The 26,014-nt window shown below is 35.5% G+C and overlaps 1 protein-coding gene across 2 annotated transcripts in view; it reads right to left on the reverse strand.

Annotated features, from left to right (window-relative positions):
• Positions 1-26,014, reverse strand: part of ADAM9 (ADAM metallopeptidase domain 9) — a 104,980-nt gene that overhangs the window by 25,256 nt on the left and 53,710 nt on the right. For both annotated transcript variants that reach the window (XM_025049871.1, XM_006916285.3), the window contains exons 13-16: positions 24,886-24,978; positions 23,732-23,927; positions 15,983-16,088; positions 12,293-12,476 (exon numbers count right to left, since the gene is read on the reverse strand). In XM_025049871.1, the coding sequence (XP_024905639.1) occupies positions 12,293-12,476; positions 15,983-16,088; positions 23,732-23,927; positions 24,886-24,978 (579 nt within the window). The remainder of the gene's footprint in view (positions 1-12,292; positions 12,477-15,982; positions 16,089-23,731; positions 23,928-24,885; positions 24,979-26,014) is intronic.

Raw genomic sequence — 26,014 nt, forward strand, 5'->3', positions numbered from 1 at the left:
CAATTGACGTCTAACATTGTATAAGTTTAAGATATACAACATGGTGATTTGACAAATTTATATTCTGTGAAATGATTACCACAGTAGGCTTAGGTACCGCCCCCGCCATTCCACATAATTATCATTTCTTTTTTGTAGTGAGAACATTTAAAATCTACTCTTAATATTTTCAAGTATATAATATTATTAACTATAATCACCATGCTAAATATTAGATTCCCAGAACTTATTCATCTTATAACCAGAAGTTTGTACCCTTTGACCAACATCTTCATGAACACTTGTTATTCTATTTCCACCACCCCATCCCACCCCAGGCCCTGGCAACCACAATTCTACTTCGTTTTTATGAGTTCAGCTTTTTAGATTCCACATACAAGTAAGATCATACAGTATTGTCTTTCTCTGTCTGACTTATTTTACTTAGCATAATGTCCTCAAGGTCCATCCATGCTGTCTCGAATGGCAAGATTTCCTTCTTTCTCATGAATGAATAATATTCCACTGTACATATATACAACATTCTCTTTATTCATTCATCCATTGATAGATACTTAGATTGATTCCATATCTTGGCTACTATAATAATGCTGCAATGTACATGGGACCGCAGATATTTACTCGAGATCTTGTTTTCATTTCCTTTGGATATATATCCAGAAGTGGAATTGCTGGATCATATGGTAGATCTATTTTTAATTTTTTGAGGAAACATCATACTATTTTCCACAGTGGCTGTACCAATTTACATTCCAACCAACAGTCCACAAGGTTTTCATTATCTCCACATCCTCAGAAACACTTGTTATGTCTTGTCTTTTTTATGATAACTTATGTAATAGGCATGAAGTGATATCTCATTGTGATTTTGATTTGTACTTCTCCAATGATTGGTGATGTTGAGCATTTTTTCATGTGTCTGTTGGCCATTTGTTGCCTTCTTTGGAAAAATGTCATTCAGATGCTCTGCCCACTTTTTAATCAGATTGTTTCTTTGCTATTGAATTGTATGAGTGCTTTATTTATCTTGGTTATTAACCCCTTATCAATGATTCGCAAGTATTTTCTCCCATTCTATAGGTTACCTTTTCATTTTGTTCACTATTTCTTTTACAGTTGTACAGAAGCTTTCTAGTTTGATATAATCTCACTTAATTATTTTTGCTTTTGACGCTCATGCTTTTGATGCTATATCAAAAAAAGCATTGTCGAGACCAATGTCAAGGAGCTTTTTCCCTATGTTTTCTTCTAAGAGTTTTATAGTTTCAGATCTTATGTTTAAGTCATAATACATTTCAAGTTAATTTTTGTGAGTGGTGAAAAGACAGGGGTCCAGTATCATTAAAATACTTAATAGCATGTGAATATCCATTTTTCTCAATATTATTTATTGAAGAGATGATCCTTTTCCCATTCCAAATTCTTGGCTCCCTTGACAAATATCAATTGACCATATATGTGGGTGGTTGTTTCTGGGTTATTCTATCCTGTGGGTCTATGTGTCTATTTTCATGGTCCTTGTGGTCTTATACAAATTTTAAGATTTGTTCTATTTCTGTAAAAAAATGCAAGTGAAATTTTGATAGGGATTGCAATGTATCTACATATGGCTTTGGGTGGTATGCAAATGTTAACAATATTAATTCTTCCAACCCATGAACACAGGATATCTTTCCATTTACAGGCATACTTCAGAGATATGCAGGTTCAATTCCACCCGCATATCTCTGAAGTATGCCTATAAACGGAAAGATATTCACCACAATAAAGTGAATATCACAATAAAGCCAGTCACATGAATTTTTGGTTTCCCAGTACAAATAAAAGGTATATTTACACTATATTGTAGTCTATTAAGTGTGTAATAGTATTATGTCTAAAAAAGGGCAGATTTTTAATTTAAAATTACTTTAGTGTTAAAAAATGCTAACCATCATCTAAGCATGTTGAAAAAAATGGTGCCAAAAGACTGGCTCAACTCTGAGCCATGAACCTTCAATTTGCATTAAAAAAAAAAACAACAAAAAAAAAAACAGTATCTGCAAAGTGCAATTAAGCAAAGTACAATAAAATGAGGTATGCCTATATTTGTGTCTTCTTCAACTTCCTTTATCAAAGTCTTGTAGTGTTCAGTTGACAAATCTTTCACCTCCTTGGTTAAATTTATTCATAAATATTTCATGTTTTGATGCTATTGTGAATGGTGTGGTTTTTCTTATTATTCAGGTAGTACATTATTAGTGTATACACAAGCAAATTATTTCTATATCTTAATCTTCTATCCTGCAGCTTTCCCCAATTTGTTATTAGTTCCAACATTTTTTGGTGGAGTCTACAGGGCTTTTCCATATAAAAGATCATATCATTTGCAAACAAAGACAATGTTATTTTTTTATTACAGTTTCGATGCCTTTAATTTCTTCTTCCTAGCCTGAATGCTCTGGCTACAACTTGCAGTACTATGTTAAATAAGAGTGGTAAGACTGGGCACACTTGTATTGTTTCTGACCTTAGAGGAAAAGCTTTCAACTTTCACTGTTGAATACGATATAAGTTGTGGGCTTGTCAGATATGGCCTTTATTGTGTAGAGGTACATTCCTTATATACCCAATTTGTTAAGAGGTTTGTATCATAAACAGATGTCATATTTTCTCAAGTGCCTTCTGCTTCTATTGAAAGAATCATATGATTGTTTTCTTTCATTCAACTAATATAGTGTATCATAGATTTGCTTATATTGAACCATCTTTACATTCCAGGGATACATAAGAATTGATCCTGGTGTAAGATCTTGTTAATGTGCTGTTCAATTTGGTTTGCTAATATTTTGTTGAGAATTTATGCATCTATATTCATCAGGGATACTGTAATTTTCTTTTCTTATAGTGTACTTATTTGGCTTTGGTATCAGGGTAATGCTGGTCTTATGATCTGAAAATGTTCTCTTCAATTTTTGGAAGAGTTTAAGAAGAACTGGCATTAATTCTTTGTTAAACCTTTGGTGGAATTCACCAGTTAAACCATTTGATACTGGACTTTTCTTTGTTGAGAGATTGTTGATTACTGAGACAATCTCTTTACTTGTTATTGGTCTGTTCAGATTTCTTATTTTATCATGATTTAGTCTTGGTGTCTTGTACATTTCCAGAAATGTATTCATTTATTCCAGGTTATCCAATTTTTTAGTATATACTTTTTCATAGCAGTCTCTTATGAATCTTCATACTTCTGTGGTATCAGTTGTAATGTCTCCTCTTTCATTTCTGATTTTATTTGCATCTTCTCTAGTCTAACTATAGGTTTGTCGATTTTGTCTATATTTTTAAGAATCCAGGTCCTGTTTTTTTCTCTTTTCTTTTGTTTTTCTGGTCTCAGTTTAATTTATCTGCCCCTTGTTATTTCCTTCCTTCTACTAACTTTGGGCTTAGTTTGCTCTTCATTTTTTATTTCCTTGAGGTGTAAAATTAGGTTGAGATCTTTAATTTTTCTTACTGTAGGCATTTATCACTATAAACTTCTCATAGAACTACTTTTGGTGCATCCCATAAGTTTTGATTTACTGTGTTTTCATTTCGTTCGTTTAAAGGTATCTTTTATGCTCCATTGTTTATTCAAAAGTGTGTTGTTTAATTTCCACATATTTGTGAACTTGCAAGTTTTCCTCCTGTTATTGATCTCTAATTACTGATGTGTAAGGACTTATTATGCTATCTTATTCATTGTTTTCTGGTAGTTTTATAGTCCCTTGTTCCTTTCTTCCTCTCCTGATGATCTCCTTTGTGAATTGGTGATTTTTCCAAAGTGGTATTCTGTGATTCTCTTCATCTTTTGTAAACCTACTGTAGGTGTTTGCCTTATGGTTACCATAAGAATTACATAAAACGTCTTATAGACATAACAATCTATTGTATACTCAAACATACACAAAAGCTCTACCCTTTTACTCCTCCCTTTTTATGCTTTTGATGTCACAATTATCTTTATGTTGTATATTTGCTAACAAATTATTTAAGTTTAGTTTTTATTACTCTTGTCCTTTCACTTTTATACCAAAATGGTTTACACAACACCATATTACAGTATGAAAGTATTCTGAATTTGACCATATATTTACCTTTACCAATATGTTGTATATTCTCATATGTTTACATGTTACTAATTAGCATCCTTTCATTTTGACTTAAAGAACTCCTTTCAGCACATCTTTTAAGGTAGATCTAATGGCGATAAATACCCTCAGCTTTTGTTTTTCTAGGAATGTCTTTACCTCTCCTTCATTTCTGAAAAACAACTTTGCCAAATAGAGTATTCTTGGTTGGCTTTTTTTTTTTTTCTTTCACTATTTTGAATATATCATCCCATTCTGTCCTAACTATAAAATTTCTGCTGAGAAATCCATTGGTAGACTTGTGTGGGTTCCCTTGAAAATTACAAGCATATTTTCTCTTGCTGCTTTTGATTCTCTAATTTTTGACAGATTTGTCATAATGTGTCTTGGAGATGCTCTCTTTAAATTGAGCTTGTTTGGTGACCCATTTGCTTCATAAACTTGAATATCCAATTCTCTCTTCAGCTTTGGGAACCTGTCAGCTATTATTTCTTTAAATAAGCTTGCTGCCCTTTTTCTCTCTTCTTCTGAACTCACAAATTATTTCTTTTGGTGTTATACCAAAGGTCACATCAGCCTTCTTCACTCTTTTTCTTTCTTCTTTTTTCTTTTCACTTGAATGGATACATTCAAAGTTCTTCTCTTCCAATTCAGATTCTTTTTTTTTTTTTTTTGCTTCATCCATTCTGATGTTGATGCTATTTTATTTTTCATTACATTGATTGTATTACTCAGCTCCAGAACTTCTATTTGGTTCTTTTTCATGATTTGTCTTTTTGTTAAACTTCTCATTTTGTTCATGTATTGTTTTCCTGATCTCGTCCAATTACCTTTCTATGTTTTCTCATAGCTCATTAGGCTTCCTTAAAAGAGCTATTTAAATTCTTTATTAGTAAATCACAGATTGTCATGTTACTGAAAGATTATTGCAATCCTTTGGTAGTGTCATGTTTCCTTGATTTTCCACATTTCTGAAGTTTTGGATTGCTGTATTCACATTTGAAGTAGCAGACAACTCCTCCAGTTTTTACTAACTGCCTTCATGAGAGAAATACCTTCCTTCAGCTCAACTAGGGATTCTGAGGCTTTCTCAGACTTTCTATGGATATGCCTGCTCCACACTTCTTGCTCCCTCCTGTGCCAGAATTCTTAAGCTTACTGCCTCTTCTTGACTCTGCTACACCAAGCCAAGTGTTGAAAACCTCCTTTTTGTTTTCCTAAGGGTGAGGCTAAAGCTCAAGTTTGTGGTCTCTCTCTGGTCCATGGGTTCTGGCTGGCTCTCTACTCAGGCTCACTAGCTGTCTGAAAAAGCTCCCTCTTGCCACCATTGTTGACAGGGCATGTGGGGTGTTGGCCAAAAGATGAGGGGGCATCTGGGTGAGGTACACAGAGTGCTAGGGGTGCCCATGGGCCACTTGGAGGGATCTAAATGCAAGGCATCCCTGGCCACTTATGGACAGGCTTCTTGGTGGAATCTTCTACGACACAGTAGGATCCGCATCCTTTTAATGTCCTCCAAAGGCCTGTGCCCCTCTTCCAGCCTCTTCTCATCCTTCAGTAATGCAGTTCACAAGTCAGTACTCTGGTTGGGGTGAGAGAGAATGGCCCTGCATAACTGGGGAAACCAGGTGCTCACTCATTCCTCTCATTTCCCCCACAGGAGTATTCACAGGCTGAAACGATCTCTCCTGGCCCTAAGCTGTGCAGTGTTGGGTAAAGAGTGATGCAGGTAGAGTCACACTGTTCCACGTACCCTCCTCTATGCATCCAATTCATTTTTTTTTTGTGTTGGGTAAAGAGTGAGGCAGGTAGAGTAGAGTCACACTGTTCCGCGTACCCTCCTCTATGCATCCAATTCATTTTTTTTTCATTCAACACTGTGCTGGAACTTCTCCACTAGAAATCTGGACTTCTTCAAAGGCTCTCTTATCCATGGGTGATTGTCTATGCTGTTTTAGGGGCTTCCATACTGCGGCCTGGAAGGGCTGGAGCTAGGCAAGGCCACTGCAGGGTTCACATCCTGGACCAAGGTCTCTATGCCTATTACCTGACACACAGGACGAGACTCCTTCCATGTCCCACAGCTCCCACAAAGGCCAAATTATTATTTTTGGAAGGATACAAATGAGGGATCTTTTATTCAGCCATGTCACTGATGTCACTCAAAAACCTTGGAATGTTATTTTAATAGAACTTCATCTGTGAGAAAACAATTATATAGGGAATATGTATCTCTTGCCAACAATTAAGACAAAGCACTTTTGATTTCAAAGCTAAGTATTATGAGCATATTTTCTTTTTTATATAGCTTTTGTTTTCACTGCACCCAATACTTGTCTTTCTTCTTACACAATTGGCCTCTGTCACATCAATATTTAACTCATCCAAAAAAAAAAAAAAAAGCTATCGTGTCACTTCCTCTTTCAAGTTCCTTCGTTCTCTAGAAACCTGCCTATATGGTCCCCTTACTCCAATCTAAATTAATTATTCTCCTAGCCTGGAACACAGCTGTTATTTTAGCATTTCTCTTTGACATACTTCTACGACCTAGATTACAATTCTTTCTCTTTTTGATTTACTTCTTCATTTGCTGGAACATTACAGTTAGATGATTTCCTAAGAAAGGGTAAATAAAAGATAAATTTTCTGATCCTTTGAATCTCTAAAATGTTTTTATTGTGCCCTCTTACTTGATTGATACTTTGGCTGTGAACAGAATTCTAGGTTGAGAATCTTTCAGAAAAATGAAAGTTGTTCTCTTGTATTCTAGAATTTGGTTCTCAATCTCATTCTTCTATATGTTACCTATTTTGAGAGTTTGTTTTGTCTCTGGAAGCTACTAGGAATTTTCTTCACAAATACTGTTAAATTTCACAATTGTCTACTTTCTCTGTTTTCTTTCTCTAAATTAGAAAGTTAAATTAGTTGAATTTTAAAATATTTAATTGATCCTCGAAGGCTTTTATATTTTCCTTTTTCTGTCTTAGTCTTTTCATTAATCTTCCTCAAAGAATTGTCTAACTTTATGTAACAATCCATCTATAGTTCAGTTATGTATGCATGAAGGGGAACAATGTACGAGGGTTAGGCTAGGGAGATTCATAAGAGGATGACCAAATATAACATCAAAATTCTTATCTTTTCATCTACAACCTACAGGACTAGGCAAATGGTTGCTGATTTTTTGTTGACAGGATAAAAGAAGCAGACAGACGAGAGAAAGGGCTAGCCTCTCCATTAGCCAACCAAAAGTAATTTCATTTTCAGCCTTATGCTTCACCTCACTCTCAGTAATAACCATTATTTCCAAATCACCAATTTGTTTAGGGTTCTGCCAGGCTAAAATATAGTCTTCTTGTTCACATCGTACATTGCACTTACATTGCACTGTAAGCTATAGGTTCTACTACTCTAACTACTTTCTGTCCTCTTTCAGTTTTTCAAAACTTGGGGAAATCTGTTATCTACTGATGAGATCTCACATATTTCATACTTTGAGATTTATTCCCTACTTATTCCTCTATACTCTTGAGAGTATTGTGCAGACAAAGAAGACAAATGTATATTACAAACCACCATCTTCTATGAATGCTTTTTCCAATTGATATTTTTACTTTGAACTTCATTGATTTGTAATAATTGAATGTGATAATTACATTTATGCACCAACAGGTATGGGACACAAGGTGCCAGATATGTGGTCAAACACTATTCTGAGTGTTTCTATGAGGGTGTTTTTTGTTGAGTTGAATACTTAAATTAGAAGACTGAGTAAAGTAGACTGCTCCCCTAATGTGGATGAGCCTTATCCAATCTGCTGTTCACTAGAATAGAACAAAAAGGCTAACCCTCCCCTCAATAACAGGAAATTACACTTGTCTGCCTGTCTTCGATCTGGGACTGTGGTTTTACCTACCTCCCGACTTGAGCTAAAACATCGGCTTTTCCTAGGTCTTAGGCCAACTAGCTTTCAGACTATAACTACCATCAGCCCTCCTGGTTTACAAGCCTTTGTACTCAGGCTGGAACTATATCATTGTCTCTCCTGGATCTCCAGCTTGCCAACTGCAAACTTTGGGTCTTGTCAGCCTCCATGATCATCATGTGAATCAATTACTTAAAATAAATCAAAATCTCTCTTTCTCTCTCTATTAGTATCTGCATTCTAATTTTATATATATACATATATACATATACACATACTTTTAAAGAAGTGTGGATACATACTTCTAATGCAGATACTAATATGAAGGATGGTTCTAGAGAAACAGGCTTTAAGGATAAAATCTCTGAATTGGTTCCTGTGTCTATGAAATTGGTTCTCTTATCTGATTACATTTAAAGATGTGAATGACTCTACTTCCAATAGTGAAAATAATACTGATAGTCCACAGTGTAATATGGCAACAGAGAAAGGCAAAATATCACCACTGATTATTCCTAATCAACCACTGACAAAATTAAGATTCTGGGTAACTGTGTCTATGATACTTCTGAATATTTTTGTCAAACTAACAAATGTGAGATTGAGTGGTTACTCCTAATATCATTGGACAAAGTGGAGAAAGAAAAGGATGAGCTCAGAAATCAGAATTCCCAGCTCAATTAAGGCATAAATGACCCAAAAGCTTCTATGTGTGCCCTGAAGGAGACCCTCATCTCCTGTAGCAAGGCTAAGATCTCTGAAAATCAAATCCAGAATCTTATCTTGCAACTGGTGAGATTACAGTACAAGTCAAACTCCCCACCTCATAAGATATCTACTTCTAAAGTGAGGGCACTGATTAGGAAAGGAGGAGATCCTGAAAGCTGGAGTGGGGATGTGTTAGAAGACCTGACAAAGCAGAGGACACTGAGTTCCTAATTTCTGATGACTCTCCTATGCCAGTGGAAGTAGTCTCTTTACCCTCAACAGAGACCTTTCTACTCCCAAGAGAAGGGATTAGTGCTTCATTGCCTGAGGGAATTTTAATAGCCCCCTTTGAGGAAGCTGCCATGCAAGACAATGTTGATTTTCTTCAAGAACCACCCCTACCACTTTTCTTTGCTTCTAGACTTATAACTAGACTCAAGTCCCAGCAGGTCCCTAGAGGTGAGGTACAAAGTGGGACCAATGAGGAGGTGTGCTACAAACCAAGAGAATTACTTGATTTTTCTAATTTATACAGACAGAAATCTAGGGAATGAGTAAGGGAATTAAGGGTGTGGGATAATGGTAGAAAGAACATAAAGTTGGATCAGGCCTAATTTACTGATATGGACTCACTAAGTGGAGATTCTGTATTTAATGTTGCAGGTCAGAGATTTAGAAAGAGCTATAACAGGATGAAAAGTAGATCAAAAGGTAGCCCACAGTGAGTGAGTTGGAAATGCTGGACCCACCTCTGTGTAAGGTAAAAGAAATCATTCAAAGGAAAAATGGTATGTTAGAGTAGGTTTGCTGTTTAAGACTTACTCACTCAGAGAGTTCAAAAGACACACTTTTCACCATGACTGTGAAAAATAAATTTGTGAGGGGCACCCCAGCCTCCTTGAAGAGCTGTCTGATCATTGTTCTCTGTTGACTAGACCTTACAGTAGGAACTGTGGACATTGAATGAAAAAATTGAAATGCAATCATTGTATTTGGATCCTGGGGTTAAAAGAGGCCAAGTGGCAGCCCTCCACTGTCGAAACGAATGCAGAGTATTAAACCAATGAGAACAGAGTCAAAGCAGCAATCAGAATAGTCTGACTCTCATAGACCTATAGTGTTAGATAGTTGATGATGATGTTCCTAAAAATAAAATGGTTCAAAAGCCTACTAACAAATTCTCACTACATCTGTAAAAGCAGAAAAGTTCTAGGTCAAGTGAACAAAAGTCTAAACTGAATCAAAAAAAAAAAAATCTGAGTCAGACGCCCTCAATCAGTTTCCAGACTTGAGCCATATAATAGACCCAGAACCCTTTAAATAAAGAAGAGGATGGGTTTCCTTCAGGAATAAACTGGATTATAAAGCATGTTTGGCCATTTCTCCTGCCAAGCAAACTTCCAAGAGAACAACCTGGTGCAATGCTGGACACTCCGTCCACTGGGAGGATTTTCTTTCACCACTGCCCTTCAGGGATGTTCCACAAAGGTGCTATAACGCTGCAGCCATCCATTTTCTTTTCAAAGAGTACAAACTTCCAGTTATAAGATAAACAAGATCTGGGTATCTAATATTCAGCACAATGATTATAGTTAACAATACTGTGTTATATACTTGAAAGTTGCTAAGAGAGCAAATTTAAATGTTCTCCCCATAGACACAAAAATTGTTATTTATAGAGGTGATTGATATGTTAACTAACCATATTGTGGTAATTATTTCACAATATATATGTGTTTCAAATCATCACATTGTACACCTTAAACTTAGAATATGTTATAAAGCTGAGGGGAAGGGGAAGCCAAAAAGGGAGAAGCAGAGATGAAAGATACAGGAAAAGAACTACAGGAACATTATCTGGGATTCTGGGTTTCAAATCTCTTTATTTGATTCTGTGGTTTGAATCAATAAATTTCCTGTTATGTTTTAATTCAGTCTTAGCTAGTTTTTATGAGACTTAAGAGTACTGACTATAAGTAAATTTTATAAATTCAAAAAAAGTCATAAGTATACAGCTTCAGAAATACAAAAGTATATTCATCAACACATAGAATCTAGGAACATACTGAAGAAAAATTCAACAATGCCAGCATTTGCTCCAGGAATGTAAAGATAATTTAATGTTAGGGAATTTATTGATATAACCCAGCATATTAATAGATCAAAAGAAAAAATGATTATTCCAATAGCTGTTGAAAAAAACTACTTACAAAAATGTAAATCTATTCTTCTTTCATTCTTATTAGTTAGGATTAAAAGATACTCCATTAAATGAAAATACCATTCTACCCCAAGCCAATAGCTAAAATTATATATAACCTTAAAAGGCTAGGTACATTCCCAGTCATTATGAAATCAATAAGAAAAACACACTAATTTTTAAGTAAACAAAGAACATCAACAAGAAACTCACAAAAAAAAAGGAATAAATATACAGAGACCAAAAAATCCAATATCACTAATAACCAAGAAAGAATAAAGTAAAAAGCTTTAAATCAACAGAAACTAATTTTGACTATAACATGGAGAATAAAAACATTTATTGAAAACTGGTTGGAAGGCAAACTAGTAAAAACTCTTTTAAAGAGAAATTTGGCAAAACTACATCTAAAACCTTAAAAGATGTGCATCATGATAGTAGTTTAACCTCAGAAGACAATCAAGATATTCTGAAATTTTTATTTACAAAGCCATTTACCTCAGCATTATTTATAATAACTGAAGCAGTTGAGTTTAGGAAGTGGCAAGGACAGGCACAAAAATATAAGGGTCTATTTATAAGTGGGGGACAAAACTGGAACTGAAAACTTGGTAGAAATTGAGGTAACTTGGGGGTCCACCTGTCTTTTCATGTGTCACATAATCAGTCAATCATGTTCTCTCTTTCTCAACTCACTCAACACTCCTGTTCCCTTATATCTCTTGTAAATGGCTGAAGCTTGCCATAATCCTTCTGGCCCTGCTCCTATTTCATGACATCCATCAAATTCTTACAGTTTTCTGCCTTACTTTTAACTGCCTTTAATTACATAATCAAAAAAAAAAAAAAAAAAAGAATTCAGCCTAGCTCATTCTCTCATACAGAATCACTGGCATTAAGTCAGGGGCTGGCTAGCTCTTGGCTCATTATCTGATCCAAACATCATGGTCAGGATAGCAGGGAGCATGGGCAGGACAAGCATTGTGACATTTCTAGTACAAAGACACACGTAAATGTACAAACACACCCACACACGTACACTGATACCCTAGAAATCACCTAAGTGTCCCAATAATGGCAGAATGGCTAATAAATTATGGCACACTGACAGGGGAGGGAAATGTGCACAGTATTAAAACATAGAAACCATAGGTTATAAAATATGACCCTGATGAAGAAATCTGGATAGTAAAATTATAGCTATTCTTTATTTTGTTCTTGGTGGCTTTATATTTTCCAAAATCTCTATAATAAATACAAACTTCTTTTATAATCAGGAAAAAACAACCACTTACTTTGTATAATGAAATTTTTAAATTTTACTTTGTAAATATAAAACATGTTAATTACCTTTCCAGCATCACATTTTGTGCCTTCATTCACCATCCCAGGATCTGGAACATCTGATCCTAGCTGAAAATCCACACCCCAACATTTGGTGCCTCCACTGGGAGTCTGAATAATAGCAGGCACAATTCCAAATACTGGCATGTCTTGTACATTCTCACACTGGAGCTTTCCACACAAAGCATTCCTATAAAGAAAGAAAAATAATGCAAAACACAAAATGCATCCAGTGTAGATACCAAAGAAAAATTATATATTTATATACAGACAGAGTTTACTACTATTTAGCTGAAATGAATCTAAACAGAGAAAGTGTATGAGAACAAACCATCAAGTGAAACACTGATGGGGAACTGGACATTCATATGGTACAACATCATCACTCCACATATTACCTGAGACTTGCAATGGGAAAAACATAACTTTACAATAGCAAGATCTGGTCATTACTACTTAGTAACACCGATAATGAGACAATCCAGAATTATGAGTCTCCTTGATATAATGTTTCTTCCTTGAAATGTTCAACCTGACTCTAATTAAACTTTAGATTTAAGCTCTGATTTATAGAAAATTTAGGAGGTAGAGACACAAGTTAAGCAACACAGAAGAAACTGTCAAATGGATCCAGAACATGGGCCATTCTAAAAGACCACTGGCCCAGTCATTTCCTCAGGTCTCTATCATTGAAAAGAAAAAAATTAAGTGAAGAATATTTTAGATTAAAAATTATTTAAGTGACATGACAAGCACAATGTATAATCCTTTATTGAGTACTGATGTGGGGAAAAAAACGTTATGAAAGACAATTTGAGGACAATTAGAAAAATTTTAATACTGACCAGGTACTACATGACATTTGGAAACCATTAATTTTGTATTGTCAATGACCTTTTATGTTAGAGATGAATACTGAAAATTTTAGGAGTAAAGTGTCCTAAGGTCTGTAATTTATAATGGTTCAGCAAAGTCTAGATGAAGTAAATGTGATAAAATACTAACGATGTATTAATCTAGGATATTCGAGTGTTCATCATACTATTCTTTCTACTCCTCTGTATGTTTGAAATTTTTCATTTAAGAAGTTTAAAAAGATAACACCATCTATATACTGAAAGAGAGGATAGCTCTTTCAATGAAACAGAAAAACACAACGTGCACAATGATGTCTGCAGTATGCACAACAGGGGGGTGGAAATGGGGTAGGAAACAAGATATTTTTGCATAAAGAACCTCTAGAAAGACAAGAAGTTAAAAGAAACACGTACTAGGGGAAGAGAGTGGGAACAGGGAAAAGGAGTATATAAGTAGAAGCTATTTATATCTTTTCTATACCCCTTCAAACATTTTTTGAACAACCTACAACAAAAATAAATAATTACTTACAAATTATTTAAAACAAAAATTAAATATCTATTATTTTAAAAATTGTAAAGTATTTTTAAGATAATACTCTGGCATTGGTGAGGGGGCAGTGGAAACATAAACCAGTTAAACATTTAGGAAGTATCTCTCAAGAGCCTTAAAACTATCCTCCACATTCTCTAACTAAGAAAAATCTAGGGCAATAATCAAAGAAACAAACAAATACCTACACTGTATTTATCACAGCTTTACTTAATATAGCAAATTAAAGGAAAAAAACATAAATTTCTAATATAAGGAAATGGTTAAAAGAAGTTGGGTACATCTTATAAATGCTCTTAATATAGTGGAAAGTAAATACATCAATTTGTAAAACAATATAAATCGTACCACGCAATTTTGTTTATATGTGTGCATATGGGTGTCTCAGTACACATAAGTGTTGGTATATATTTATATACATATATATAAATATAATGCTCATATATGTTTATGAATGTATATATACATGAGAAATACACACACACACAAAAGTATCTCCAGATGGTTCACTTTCTTTACACTTTTCTAGGTTTTATATTTTCTATGCTGAGGATGATTGCAAAGATAATAATGATAATGATGAAGATGATGAGTCCTACAACGAACTCTTCTTAATACTAACATCCATCAATCAACTCATTCAGTCTTCAAAACAACACTTGGAAATAGGTACCCTTATTATCCCCATTTTACAGAAGAGAAAAACGAGGTATGCAACTGAAGCAACTTGTCCAAAAGTCTCAGAGACCTTAAGTGACTGAGGCAGGATTCAAACTCAAAGTAGTCTAACTTCAAATGTGTATTCCTAATGACTATATTATATTATCTTTACTATATAGTCTTATAAAAAACTACAAAATGTTTTTCAAACCAGCTACCCAGTAATTTATGTTTTATAAGTATAGTTTCTATATTTTCATCCAGATTTTCATAAAAATATGAAACAGAACCAGGCTAAAGACAAAGATAAGGAATGTCTAGCAAACTCTCTCCAAGTCTGCATTAATCCACTTATCCCAAGGTTTTAGCTCAGTTCAATCAATCAGTTACACTAATTTTCTACCCAATAGCTATATCATCTGTTCTTTCATTCATTCATCAAATAGTTAATAGGCACTTACTAGGTGCCAGTCATTATGCTAAGTGCTCATATCCTCTTTTGAAATACTTCCTTGTTTTTTTTAACCTCCCTCAATCTACTCTGTCTTATACAGACTCAAGAAATATATTAAGAGCATCTATAAGAGGGACATCTAAAGAAGTCTTCCTTACAGAAGTCATACTTGAACTGAGATCTGGAGAGGAGAAGAGAGCATGCTAGGCAGAAGGAACAGCATATGCTGAGGCCCTGTGGCAGACAGCCACAGGTAGGCCAGTACAGCTGACACATTTCACAGCAATTAATGGCTGGGTAGAAAAATAATCTACAAATAAACACATTAAAGGAGTATCCAGAAACACACAAAAAATACTAGAAGGACTTTCTACATGAAAGCCAAGGAAAGAGGTTTCTTCAAGGAGAAAATGGTCAACTTGGTTGAATGCTACTGAAAGGTCAAGTAGCATGAGGACCTGAAAATGCCAGATGGATTTAACAACATGAGGGTCACTACTGTTATTTCTTCTTGGTTAGAACTATTTCACTACTGTTGCTTAGCTTAACTGGCAGAGTAAGAGGTGGAGTGGGAAGAAGAGATGCACAGCATTACAGAACTCTTCCAATTATGCAAGATGACAGATGTGTCCATGTATAGTGTACAGAAACCAAAAAAGGGAAGCAATACACTGAAATTCGTGAATATATATAATTGAGATTATGGATGACTTTTTTCTCATTTATGGCTTTTAATATTATTAATTTTTGTCTAAGCAAATGTTATAGAAAAAAAGGTTTTAATTTGTTATTTTTAAATTACACAAAGCTAGAAGAAAATAATGAAGTCCAGAATTAATTCTTTACCTTTATGGATTTAGCAACATAATCTTTTAATGAAAGGAAGGAAGAGGAGGAAAAGTGTTTATTTGGGATTCTCACTATAGAACACATATAAACAAAATAGGATTCTCAAAACCATTAGATTTTAGACAGGTAAAGTCAAAAGGGATGACTTATTTTACCATTCTATTCAGAGTTTCTCTGAAGCTTTGTGTTGCAAAATTGTAAGTTTGAAAAGTTACATATTCAAGGGGGAGAAAGTCAGCAGTCACAGGGAGTTATATAAAAGATAACAGAAATGACTGGTATTACAATCTTTCATATTCCTTTATAACCTGATCGGCACTTACCCAGTGGCACACTTCTTGTATTCATTGCCAGAAAAACCACAATTGCCAAATCTGTCACCTTTAGAATTCACATCAATGAAACAATCTCTTGGAGCAGCCTTGGCTTCTGTAACATTAAAAATTAAAAAGAGAAAAAGTTACAGCAAGTAAATTCAGAACAAAAAGTATTCCCTATAACAGTCCATATACCTTGAATGAACTGCCTCAACACCATTGAAAAAGTTTCAGGCCAGATAAAACATTTTTGTTCCATATTAAATACTTAACAACCAACTGTAAAAATAAAGCTTAGATTGTATTTAAAAGTTAGCCTACACTTGAACACTCAAGCCCTAAAAGAAATGTCATTAAACAAAATGAAACTATAAATAGATTAAAACCCATATACAGTATGGTAGCACAGTCATTTTTACTGCTCTCAAACACATATCTACTGCATCTCTGGTCAGATCAGCTATTTTATTTGTTTTTTTTTTTTTTAATTTATCATATATGGATGCTTAATTAGGTATTCTTACTAATTAGATTGACAAAATGGCCATGACAGCTGATAAAGTATCAATCCATCCTGGCTTTCTTCTATTTTATATATGTATCGCTTACTGTTCAATTTTTCTACTTAATTACACATCCCTAAAAATATTTTATTTGGAAATATTTTTAAGCCAAAATGCCTGTGCTTTGTATTTAACACAGGAAATTCATTTGCTTATCTTACACATCTGATACCATGTTGCTTCATTTAAAAGAAAATGGTGAGAGGAGCTGGAGCAAAAAGGAGACAAAGATCAAGTCATATGAAAAATGAATGCAGAATACTTACAGGAATAAATGTCACATGGCAATATCCCTAGCAAAACTCTTCTACAGAATGAAAATTGCTATAAAAATTCTCCAAAGAAAAAAATAACTGTGGTTCCTTTAGTCCTAGACTTTTTGCAGGCCTCTATGAAGTTAATATCTTTGCTAAATAACAGTATTTACTTCATTAAAATGTCTATCAGTAATTACTTTTTTAGTCTGGAATAACCTGACTATTCTACAAAATATATCAGGAGATTGACAGATCTCTAGCACTCTATCCCACAGCCTAACATAACTATGTCCCTTTTAATTCCTGATAGTCTTTCTCCTCCTGCCTATCTTACCTACCATAAGGTAAGGAGTAGAACAGTCTGGTCAAAATCAATAACTCTAGCTTTGAAGAAATAAATCCAGCATTTTTGTCAAAAAAAAAAAAAAATGAGTGTAATGAGTTTGGCTGAATGCTCCTGATAACACTAGACAGGATGGGGGGGAAAGGATAAACTCGGGTATTCAAATTCCCAGCTCGATCACTGCATAAATAACCTGAAAGCTATGTATGACCCAAACAGATTCTTATCTCCTGTAATGACAGGGTTGAGATTGCTAAAAATCGAACTCAAGATCTCATTCTCTAAAAGGCTGAATTACAATCCAAGATGAGCTCCCAGCCTCATGGGGTGTTTATTGTTAAGGTGAAGACATTGACTGTGAAAGAATGAGATCATGAAAGTTGAATGGGGATGTATAGGAAGACCCTGACATTGAGCTCCTAGATTCTAATGAATCTTCTTTGTCAGGGGAAGCAGGGCCTCTGTCCCCATCCAAGAAGATTAAGCCTGCATTCCCTGAGGAAATTATAGTGGCACCCCTAAGGAAACTGCCATGCAAGACAATGCTAAGTGGCCTTAGGACTCACCTCTGCTACCCCTCTTTGCTTGTAGATCTATGACTAGACTCGAGTCTCAAAAGGCCCCTAAAGGTGATATAATAAGTGTGACCCATGAGAAGATGTGCTACATACCAGTAAAACTAACTGGATTTTCAAATTTATACACACAGAAGATCTGGAGAACACGTGGGAGAATAGTTATTAAAGATGTGGCATAATGGTAGAATAAACATAAAGTGAATCATGTCAAATTTATTGATACAGGCAGATATTCTGTATTTAATGTTGTAACAAGCGGAGTGGGACAGGGCTGTAACAGAGTGTGTGGTTGGTTTGCTGAAACATAGGCCAAAGGGCAGTCCACAGTGAGTAAGCTGGAAACGCTGCGTCTGTCATGGTTTCATATAGAAAAGAGATCCGTGAACTTACAGAGATTGTGATGCTAGAGTGGGTTTGCCGTTTAAGACCTACTCATTCACTCTGGGAGGGTCCTAAAGACACATTTTTCACCATGATGAGAAATACATTTGTGAGGAAGCCCCAGCATACCTAAATAGCTCTGTGATCACTATTCTCTGTAGGGCACTTTACATTGAGAACTAAGGTCACTAATTTAGGAAACTTAAATGCAATGAGTATAACTGGATCCCCAGTGGCAGGGGCCCAGTGTAAAGGCACTCAGTTGCAAAGGCAAGGTGGACACATTCACCATAATGGAGAGCAAAGTCAAGTCTAACTTGCACAGGCCTATGGTTAGTAGATCATGGTGTTCCTAGAAGTGAAAAGATAGGAAGCCTAGTAGTAAATTCTTACTACATCTATATAAGCAGAAAAGTCTAGGTCCAGTAAACAAAAGTCTAACCAAATCAAAAAACTGAGTCTTGACCCTTCAATCAATTCCCAGACTTGAGCCGTATTACAGACCCAGAACCCCTCAAATGAAGGAAAGGACCCTAATACACTGGCCTTTTACGAGGGAATTATGCATTGTGGTAAAGGAAATAATCAGACATTTTAGGGACCACTAGACACTGGCTCTGAATTGACATTGATTCCAGGAAACCAAAAGTCACTGTAGTCTACCAGGCAGATTAGGGACTTATGCAGGTAGGTGAGTGATGGAGTTTTACCTCAGGTCAGTCTCACAGTAGGCCCAGTGGTTCCCCAAACACAACCTGTGGTTATTTCTCCAGTTCTAGGATGGATAATTAGAACAGACGTAATAGCAACTGGTAGACTCCCCACATTGGTACCTTGACCTATAGAGTAAGGGCCATTTTAATGGGAAAGGCCAAGTGAAAGCCACTGGAACTGCTTTTACAGGGAAAAATAGTAAATCATAGGTAATACCACAATCCTGGAAAGACTGCAGAGATTATTACCACCATCGAGGACATAAAAGATTCCAATTCAACTCGCCTATCTGGCCTATGCAAAAGACCAATGGATCTTGGAGAATGACAGTGGATTATCATAAGTTTAACCAGTGGTAACTATAATTGCAGCTGCTCTGGCAAATTTGGTTTCTTTATTTGAGTGAATTAACATATCTCCTGGTACTTGCTACATAGCTATTGAACTGGCAAATGCTTTTTTCTCCATTTTGGTCAATAAGGACTACCGGAAGCAGTTTGTTTTCAACTAGAAGGCCAACAATACACCTTTGTTGTCCTCTCTCAGGGGTATAGCAACTTCCCAGCCCTGTATCATAATTCAGTTTGCAGGGATCTTAATCACCTTCCTCTCTACAAGATATCACAAGATATCTCTTTATGAGTAAAACACATGAAGATATTTGTATCCCATGTGAATGCTCACCACAAGGTGACCTCAACAGGGGAGGATTTTAATGATGAAGTGGATAGGATAATTACTCTATCCATTCTGTGGATACCAGTCAACCTCCTTCCCCAGTCATTCCTGTCATCACTCAATGGGGTCATGAGCAAAGGGGCATTGTGACAGAGATGGAAGTTATGCATGTACTCAGTAACATGGACTTCCACTCACCAAAGGTAACCTGGCTATGGCCACTGCTGAATGCCCAATCTGCCAGCAGCAGAGACCAACACTGAGGCTCCAATATGATACCATTCCTCTGGGTAATTAGCCTGATGATAGGTTTATTAGATTGGACCCTTTCCATCATGGAAGGAGCAGTTTTGTTTTTCCTGGAATAGATACTTAACTCTGGACAAGAACTGCCTTCTCTGCATGCAATGCTTCTGCCAAAATTACCATCCATAGATTGACAAAATGTCTTATCCACTATCATGGTATTGCACACAGATTTGCTTTTTTATCAAAGAACTCACTTCACAGCAAATTAAGTGTGGCAACAGAGCCATGCTCATGGAATTCACTGGTCTTACCACATTCCCTACCATCCTGATGTGGCTAGTTTAATGGAATGGTGGCACAGCCTTTTGAAGACAGTTACAGTGCCAGTTAGGTGGCAAGAGGTTGCAGGAAGGGACAAGTTTTCCAGAAGGCTGTGTATGCTCTGAATCAGCATCCAATATATGGTGCCATTTCTACCATAGCCAAGATTTGTGAGTCTAGGAATCAAGGAGTAGGAGTAACATTGCATACTATTTCTCCTAATGACCCACTAGCAAAAGTTTTGCTTCCTGTTCCTATGACCTTATGCTCTGCTGTCCTAGAGGTCTTAGTTCCAAAGGGAGGAATACTTCTAATAGGAGACACAACAGTGATTCCACCAATCTGGATGCTATGACTGCCACCCAGCCACTTTAGACTCCTCAAGCCTTTAAATGAACAAACAAGGCAGTTACTGTGCTGGCTGAGGTGACTGAGCTTGACTACTAAGGGGAAACTGGACCACAATTCCACAATGGAGAAAGAGTACACCAAATATAGAATATCCCTTAGGGTGTTTTTAATGTTACCATGCCCTGTGATTAAGGTCACAAACTACAAAACCCAATTCAGACAGAGTTTGCATCATTTGCCACCTTCATGTGCGCTCAGGGAATCTAACCTCTGGTCTCTTAAATTACAGCAAATTAGGAGTAACCTGAGCCCTTAGGAAATTAGCTTTCCCTCCTTGACAACTTTGGACATGAACCTTGGTTGGTGTCAACCTAGAGAATATCATGAGTTCGGCTAGCAGCTTGCAGAGCCTTGAGGAATAAAGGTTTAGGTCACCCCACCAGGTAAAGGACCATGACCGGTTGGGATATTTGCTGATGGCCAAGCGTATATAGACTGGATAATGAAGAAAGTTGTTAAAAATACCAGCTATGACTACATGACTAGTAACAGAAATGAGGACTTTAATTGTCATAAATATTCTTTTTGTTATAATAGATTTGTGAATATATATATAATATCCTTGTTTTCTTTCTTCTTATTCCCTTATCATGTAACATAGATGTACTGACTTTATATGATATTCTAAGTATTATTCATTTTACATTCTAGTGTTTAAGTTATAGGTTATCAAAGAAAAGAGTAAACATCACTCAAGGACTTTCTACCTCTTCCTCTAAGGAAGAGTTTAGTGCATTTCTGGTTGTACACAGGATAGTTTTATTATGTTAAGTGGAATTATGATCTTGCTATTTTTTTCTTTTGGAGATTATGTATGGTGTAATGAGATGCATATCGGTGTCAAGTTGACAAGAGGTAGACTTGTTACCATTAATTTTATGTGTCTGCTTGACTGGTCCACAGAGTACCCAGATACTTGATTAAATATTATTCTGAGTTATTCTATAATAATGTTTTTGGATGAGATTAATATTTAAATTGGTAAAGCAGATCACCCTTCTTAGTGTGTGTGAGCTTCATCCAATCAATTGAAAGCCTACATAGAACAAAAAAGCTGACTGTCTCTAAATAAGAAGAGATTCTTCCGGAGGGCCTTCAGAATTGAACTGAATCATCCAGTCCTCCTGGGTCTCAGGCTACCAGCCTTTGAACTGGAACTACATCATTGACTCAACTGACTATACAGCTTATTGACTTACCCTGCAGATCTGGGATCTACCAGTCCCCATAATTTTATGAGCCAGTTCCTTATAATAAATCGTGTGTGTGTGTGTGTGTGTGTATGTATTTTTTCCTCCTATTGGTCTGCTTCTCTGAATACAGAGGAAAACCAATCAAGACTAAAGAGAATTAGAAGCCTCCTAGTCAGACTTCTTCAAACAGGTTGAAATTAGCAGAAAACTGATGGCTCTTATCACCTCAAGGTAAGACCAGGCCACTGGTGAACAATTTGTAGTTCAATTAGTGGTAAGAACATAAAAAAACTAATCAAACCCAGAGAGAGATAGGGAGAGAATCTGAATTATTAATTATTAATAAAGAAAAACAAAAGGCAGGAGAGCAATTGTAACTCACTACATAGCTGAGGTATGAATAGCATTAGTATAGCTATTATACAGTACTCATTTCCATTATGTGTATATTTTTTTCCATACCACCAAACAATTCTCTGACACCAGATGGGTGTCTGACGATTCTACTCAATTCTTACACTATTTTCCTGGAGACAGTGTCAGATCATACAGGTTAAGGGGCTCAGTCACACCACAAGACTGCCTTCCCCATCGCTCCCCCACTTCAGGTGCCAAGTGCAATTCCGGTTGTCACCTTCTGACCAATAGGCTCTGGATTGAAGGTTCCTACAACCCCTTCTCTGGATTAATTTGCTAGAGTGGCTCACAGAACTCAGATAATTATTTTACTTACTAGATTACTGGTTTATTATAAAATGATATAATTCAGGAATGGCCAGATGGAAGAGATGCATAGGGCAATGTACAGGGAAAGGGCATAGGGCTTCCATGCTGTCTCCAAGTGCGATACTCTCCCTGCATATCCACATGTTCACCAAGAGCTCTCCAAAACCTATCTTTTAGGGTTTTTATGGAGGCTTCAGGATATAGATTAAATTGTTGGCCATTCGTGATTAGCTCAATATCCAGCCCCTCTTCTCTTCCTATGTGATTCCAACCCTCGAATCACACAGTCCCCTGGCCAACCAGCCCCCATCCTTAGGTTAAGCAGGTGCTTTCCAAAAGTCCTCTCACTGACATAACAAAGATACTTTTATGGTGCTCATCACTTAGGGAATTCCAAGAGTTTTGGCAGCTCCCTGCAAAAGAGTGCACAAAGACCAACTATGTATTTCTCATTATAAATCAAAATATCACAACAGTCATCACTGCTGTAACTAAAATTACAATTAATCCATATTAAAAGGATGGAGATTGGAAAATGAGCATGAGTGTGATGAGAGCTGACAGGGGTTGAGAAAAGAAATTAAATTCTCATCCTCATAGTGAGAAATTAATAGTTAGTGCCTAGTACTGAAAATATCAAAAAATAGCATTACCAAGAGATTATCTAAAGACCTGGAGCAAGTAAAAAAAAAATCAGCTAGAAAAGGTAAAAGTGGTAGCCTCAAGAGATGGGGATATTAAGTGAAAGTACACTTTATTTTTGCATAAAATCTTGTAAATAATTTGGATCTTTAATCTATGTCTAAATATAACTTTGATAAAAATGAAAACTTTAAAAAGAGACAAAAAATTATAAAACATCCTAAATATCAGTAAGAGAACAGATTCCAATTATATAATGGAATACTCTATGATCTAAATATATCAATACAGATGGATCTCAAAAACATTTTGTGTAAACAATGAAAATATCACATTCCTATGTACATCTCCATAATACTAATATGAATTTATTAAAACTAAAATATGATAGTGTATATGTATATATTGATATATACACATAAATTATTTGCACAGAAAATATATATATATACACACACACATATATTGTTTATATACGCAAAAAAGAGGTGATATAGAGAAGAGAGTAAAAACAAAAATCACCAACTGAATTTGGACACATCAAATTCATATCATGATTGCCTATAAGAAGAAAGGAGATATGATAGGAAAGAGGAAACAAGAAAACTTCAATTTTAGCAATAATATTCTATTTCTATTTTTAACAAAAACCAAGTAAAAATAAAATAAAAGCAATTAATTATACATAAAATATCTTACTTGAGCCAAAGATGACTTGACACTGAGCATCATAATATTGGCACATGCCATTGTAACAATAGGCTTTGTTATTCTGGCAAGGATATCCATTCTGAATAAAAACATCTGGCTGACAGAACTGAGAAGTGCCATTGCAATATTCTGGAACATCACATTCATTAGTTTTTCCTCGGCATAAAGTACCTCCTGGAAGAAACTAGGGTAATAAGATTCAAATGAAACAGGAATATCAGGACAATTCCCACAAATTAACCATATTTGAAACCACAATATTTATATCTATAAAAGTTGTCCCCCCAAAAATATTAAATAACCCAAGAGAAAATTGAACAGAAGCCAATAGGCAATTCCTAAGTCATAAAATATAAAAAACAAAATAACATAACCTCATTGACAAGCAAAAGACATGCAAATTAAACAAAAATTAAAAAGCATTTTAAACCTATCAAGCTAACCAGGACTATAACACTTGCTAGCAAGCAATGTTAACATGAAGAAACAAGCATATGATTATACTGGTGGGTATAGACTGGCATATTTGTACAAAGTATACAAAATGTGTGTCAAAAATTTTAATGTGCATACTCTGCCCCAACAATTCTACTTATAAACAAAAATTGGAAGCAATCTAAATGTCCATCGTTAGATGAGAAGGTAAGGAAATTACAGTATAGCCATAAAGGAGTACTAACTATTCAACTATGTTGAACTATATGAATTGAAGAAAGTCCATAGTATCTTACTGAAAAAAACAAATAAGAAAAATATATGTATCTATTTAGCCACTTATACACACATACACTCACATTTTTATAGGAAAAGCAACTAAATTAATAACATTATCAACAATGGCTACCTGAGGAGGGTTAAAATGATAGTGTCTTTCATTGTCTGCTTTCTATACTTTGGTATTGTAGAATTTTTAATAAAAACATAAATTATTCTTAAATCAGAAAAAAATGTTTCTACTTAGGAAAAAACATCTTAGACCATTTGTCGTAAAAGAATGTAATACAAAATTGCAAACAAGTGGCATAAAATTTTTCATATAACCACATAATAAAAATAGTACTTTTATAGGTCAGAGTTAACAAATTTTGATATATAAATTTTTTCCTTTTTCAATTTTTTCCAAATAGGAAGGAATTTCTTACCCAACAGTCTTTACAACAGTCACCATATGCACATTCGGCAGATGATTTAAGCTTACAAGTACTTCCTTCACAACAAGGGTCCGATTCACATTCCTGTGAAGACAAAATGACTGTCAATAAAGAAATGATTTATTGTCGTCCATATTTACATTAATAAAATTCTTATCTTAGACCTAAAATCTATTTCTTTCTAACCTGGCTATAGCAGTAAATCTCTAGAAACAGTCACTATCCTTCTAGATTTGTCAGTGACTCTTTAACTACAACTATTTAGGTCTCAACATATACCAAAGGACTGAAATCATAGAGTATGTGTCTTAGACTGTTTGTAATACCAGAAAAAGATACCACAAACTGGTGGCTTAAATGAAAGAAATTTATTATGTCACAGTGCTGGTGGCTAGAAGTCTAAGATCAAAGTTCTAGCCAATTCAGTTTCTGGTGAAAACTCTCTTCCCGGCTTGCAGACAACTGCCTTCTTGCTATGTTCCCACATAGCCTTTCCTCAGTGTGTGTATTCAGAGACAGCAAGTGAACTCTCAAGTGTCTCTTCTTATAAGGACACCAATCCTACCAGATCAGGGCCCTACTCCTATGACCTCATTTAGCCTTAATTACTTCCCTAGAGTCCCCATCTGCAACTACAGCCGCACTGGGTACAGTGTTAGGGCTTCAACATATGAATTTGAGGGGGATACATTCAACCTATAACAATATATTTAATGGTTACAGGAAATTAAGCATCCATGAATGTATTTCTCTTGACGTTCAGGGTCTGATTTCTCTGTTGAGTGGGTCTTTCCCCTATGTGGACATGATTTTAATCTTGCTTGGTTTTTCTCAACCCACTTTCAGCCAACATGGCTCCAAAACCTCGCACTCACAGAGACACCTACTCTCTTATGTTCCAATTTATATCTTCAGGTCTGAATTGCTTTGGAAAGAAGGAAAAGAAAGAGGAGAGAAGACGATCAAAGAAAGGAGGAGAAAAACAGCAAGGGAAATAAGTTTTCTTTAATTTTGAAGAAAATTTTTCCTATGTAAATAATTCTGGGTTGACAGTTGTTGTTTCCTTGTTTCCTTCCTTCCTTCCTTCCTTCCTTCCTTCCTTCCTTCCTTCCTTCCTTCC

Source organism: Pteropus alecto, unplaced genomic scaffold, assembly GCF_000325575.1.
Source record: "Pteropus alecto unplaced genomic scaffold, ASM32557v1 scaffold24, whole genome shotgun sequence".
NCBI classification, from domain to species: Eukaryota; Metazoa; Chordata; class Mammalia; order Chiroptera; family Pteropodidae; genus Pteropus; species Pteropus alecto.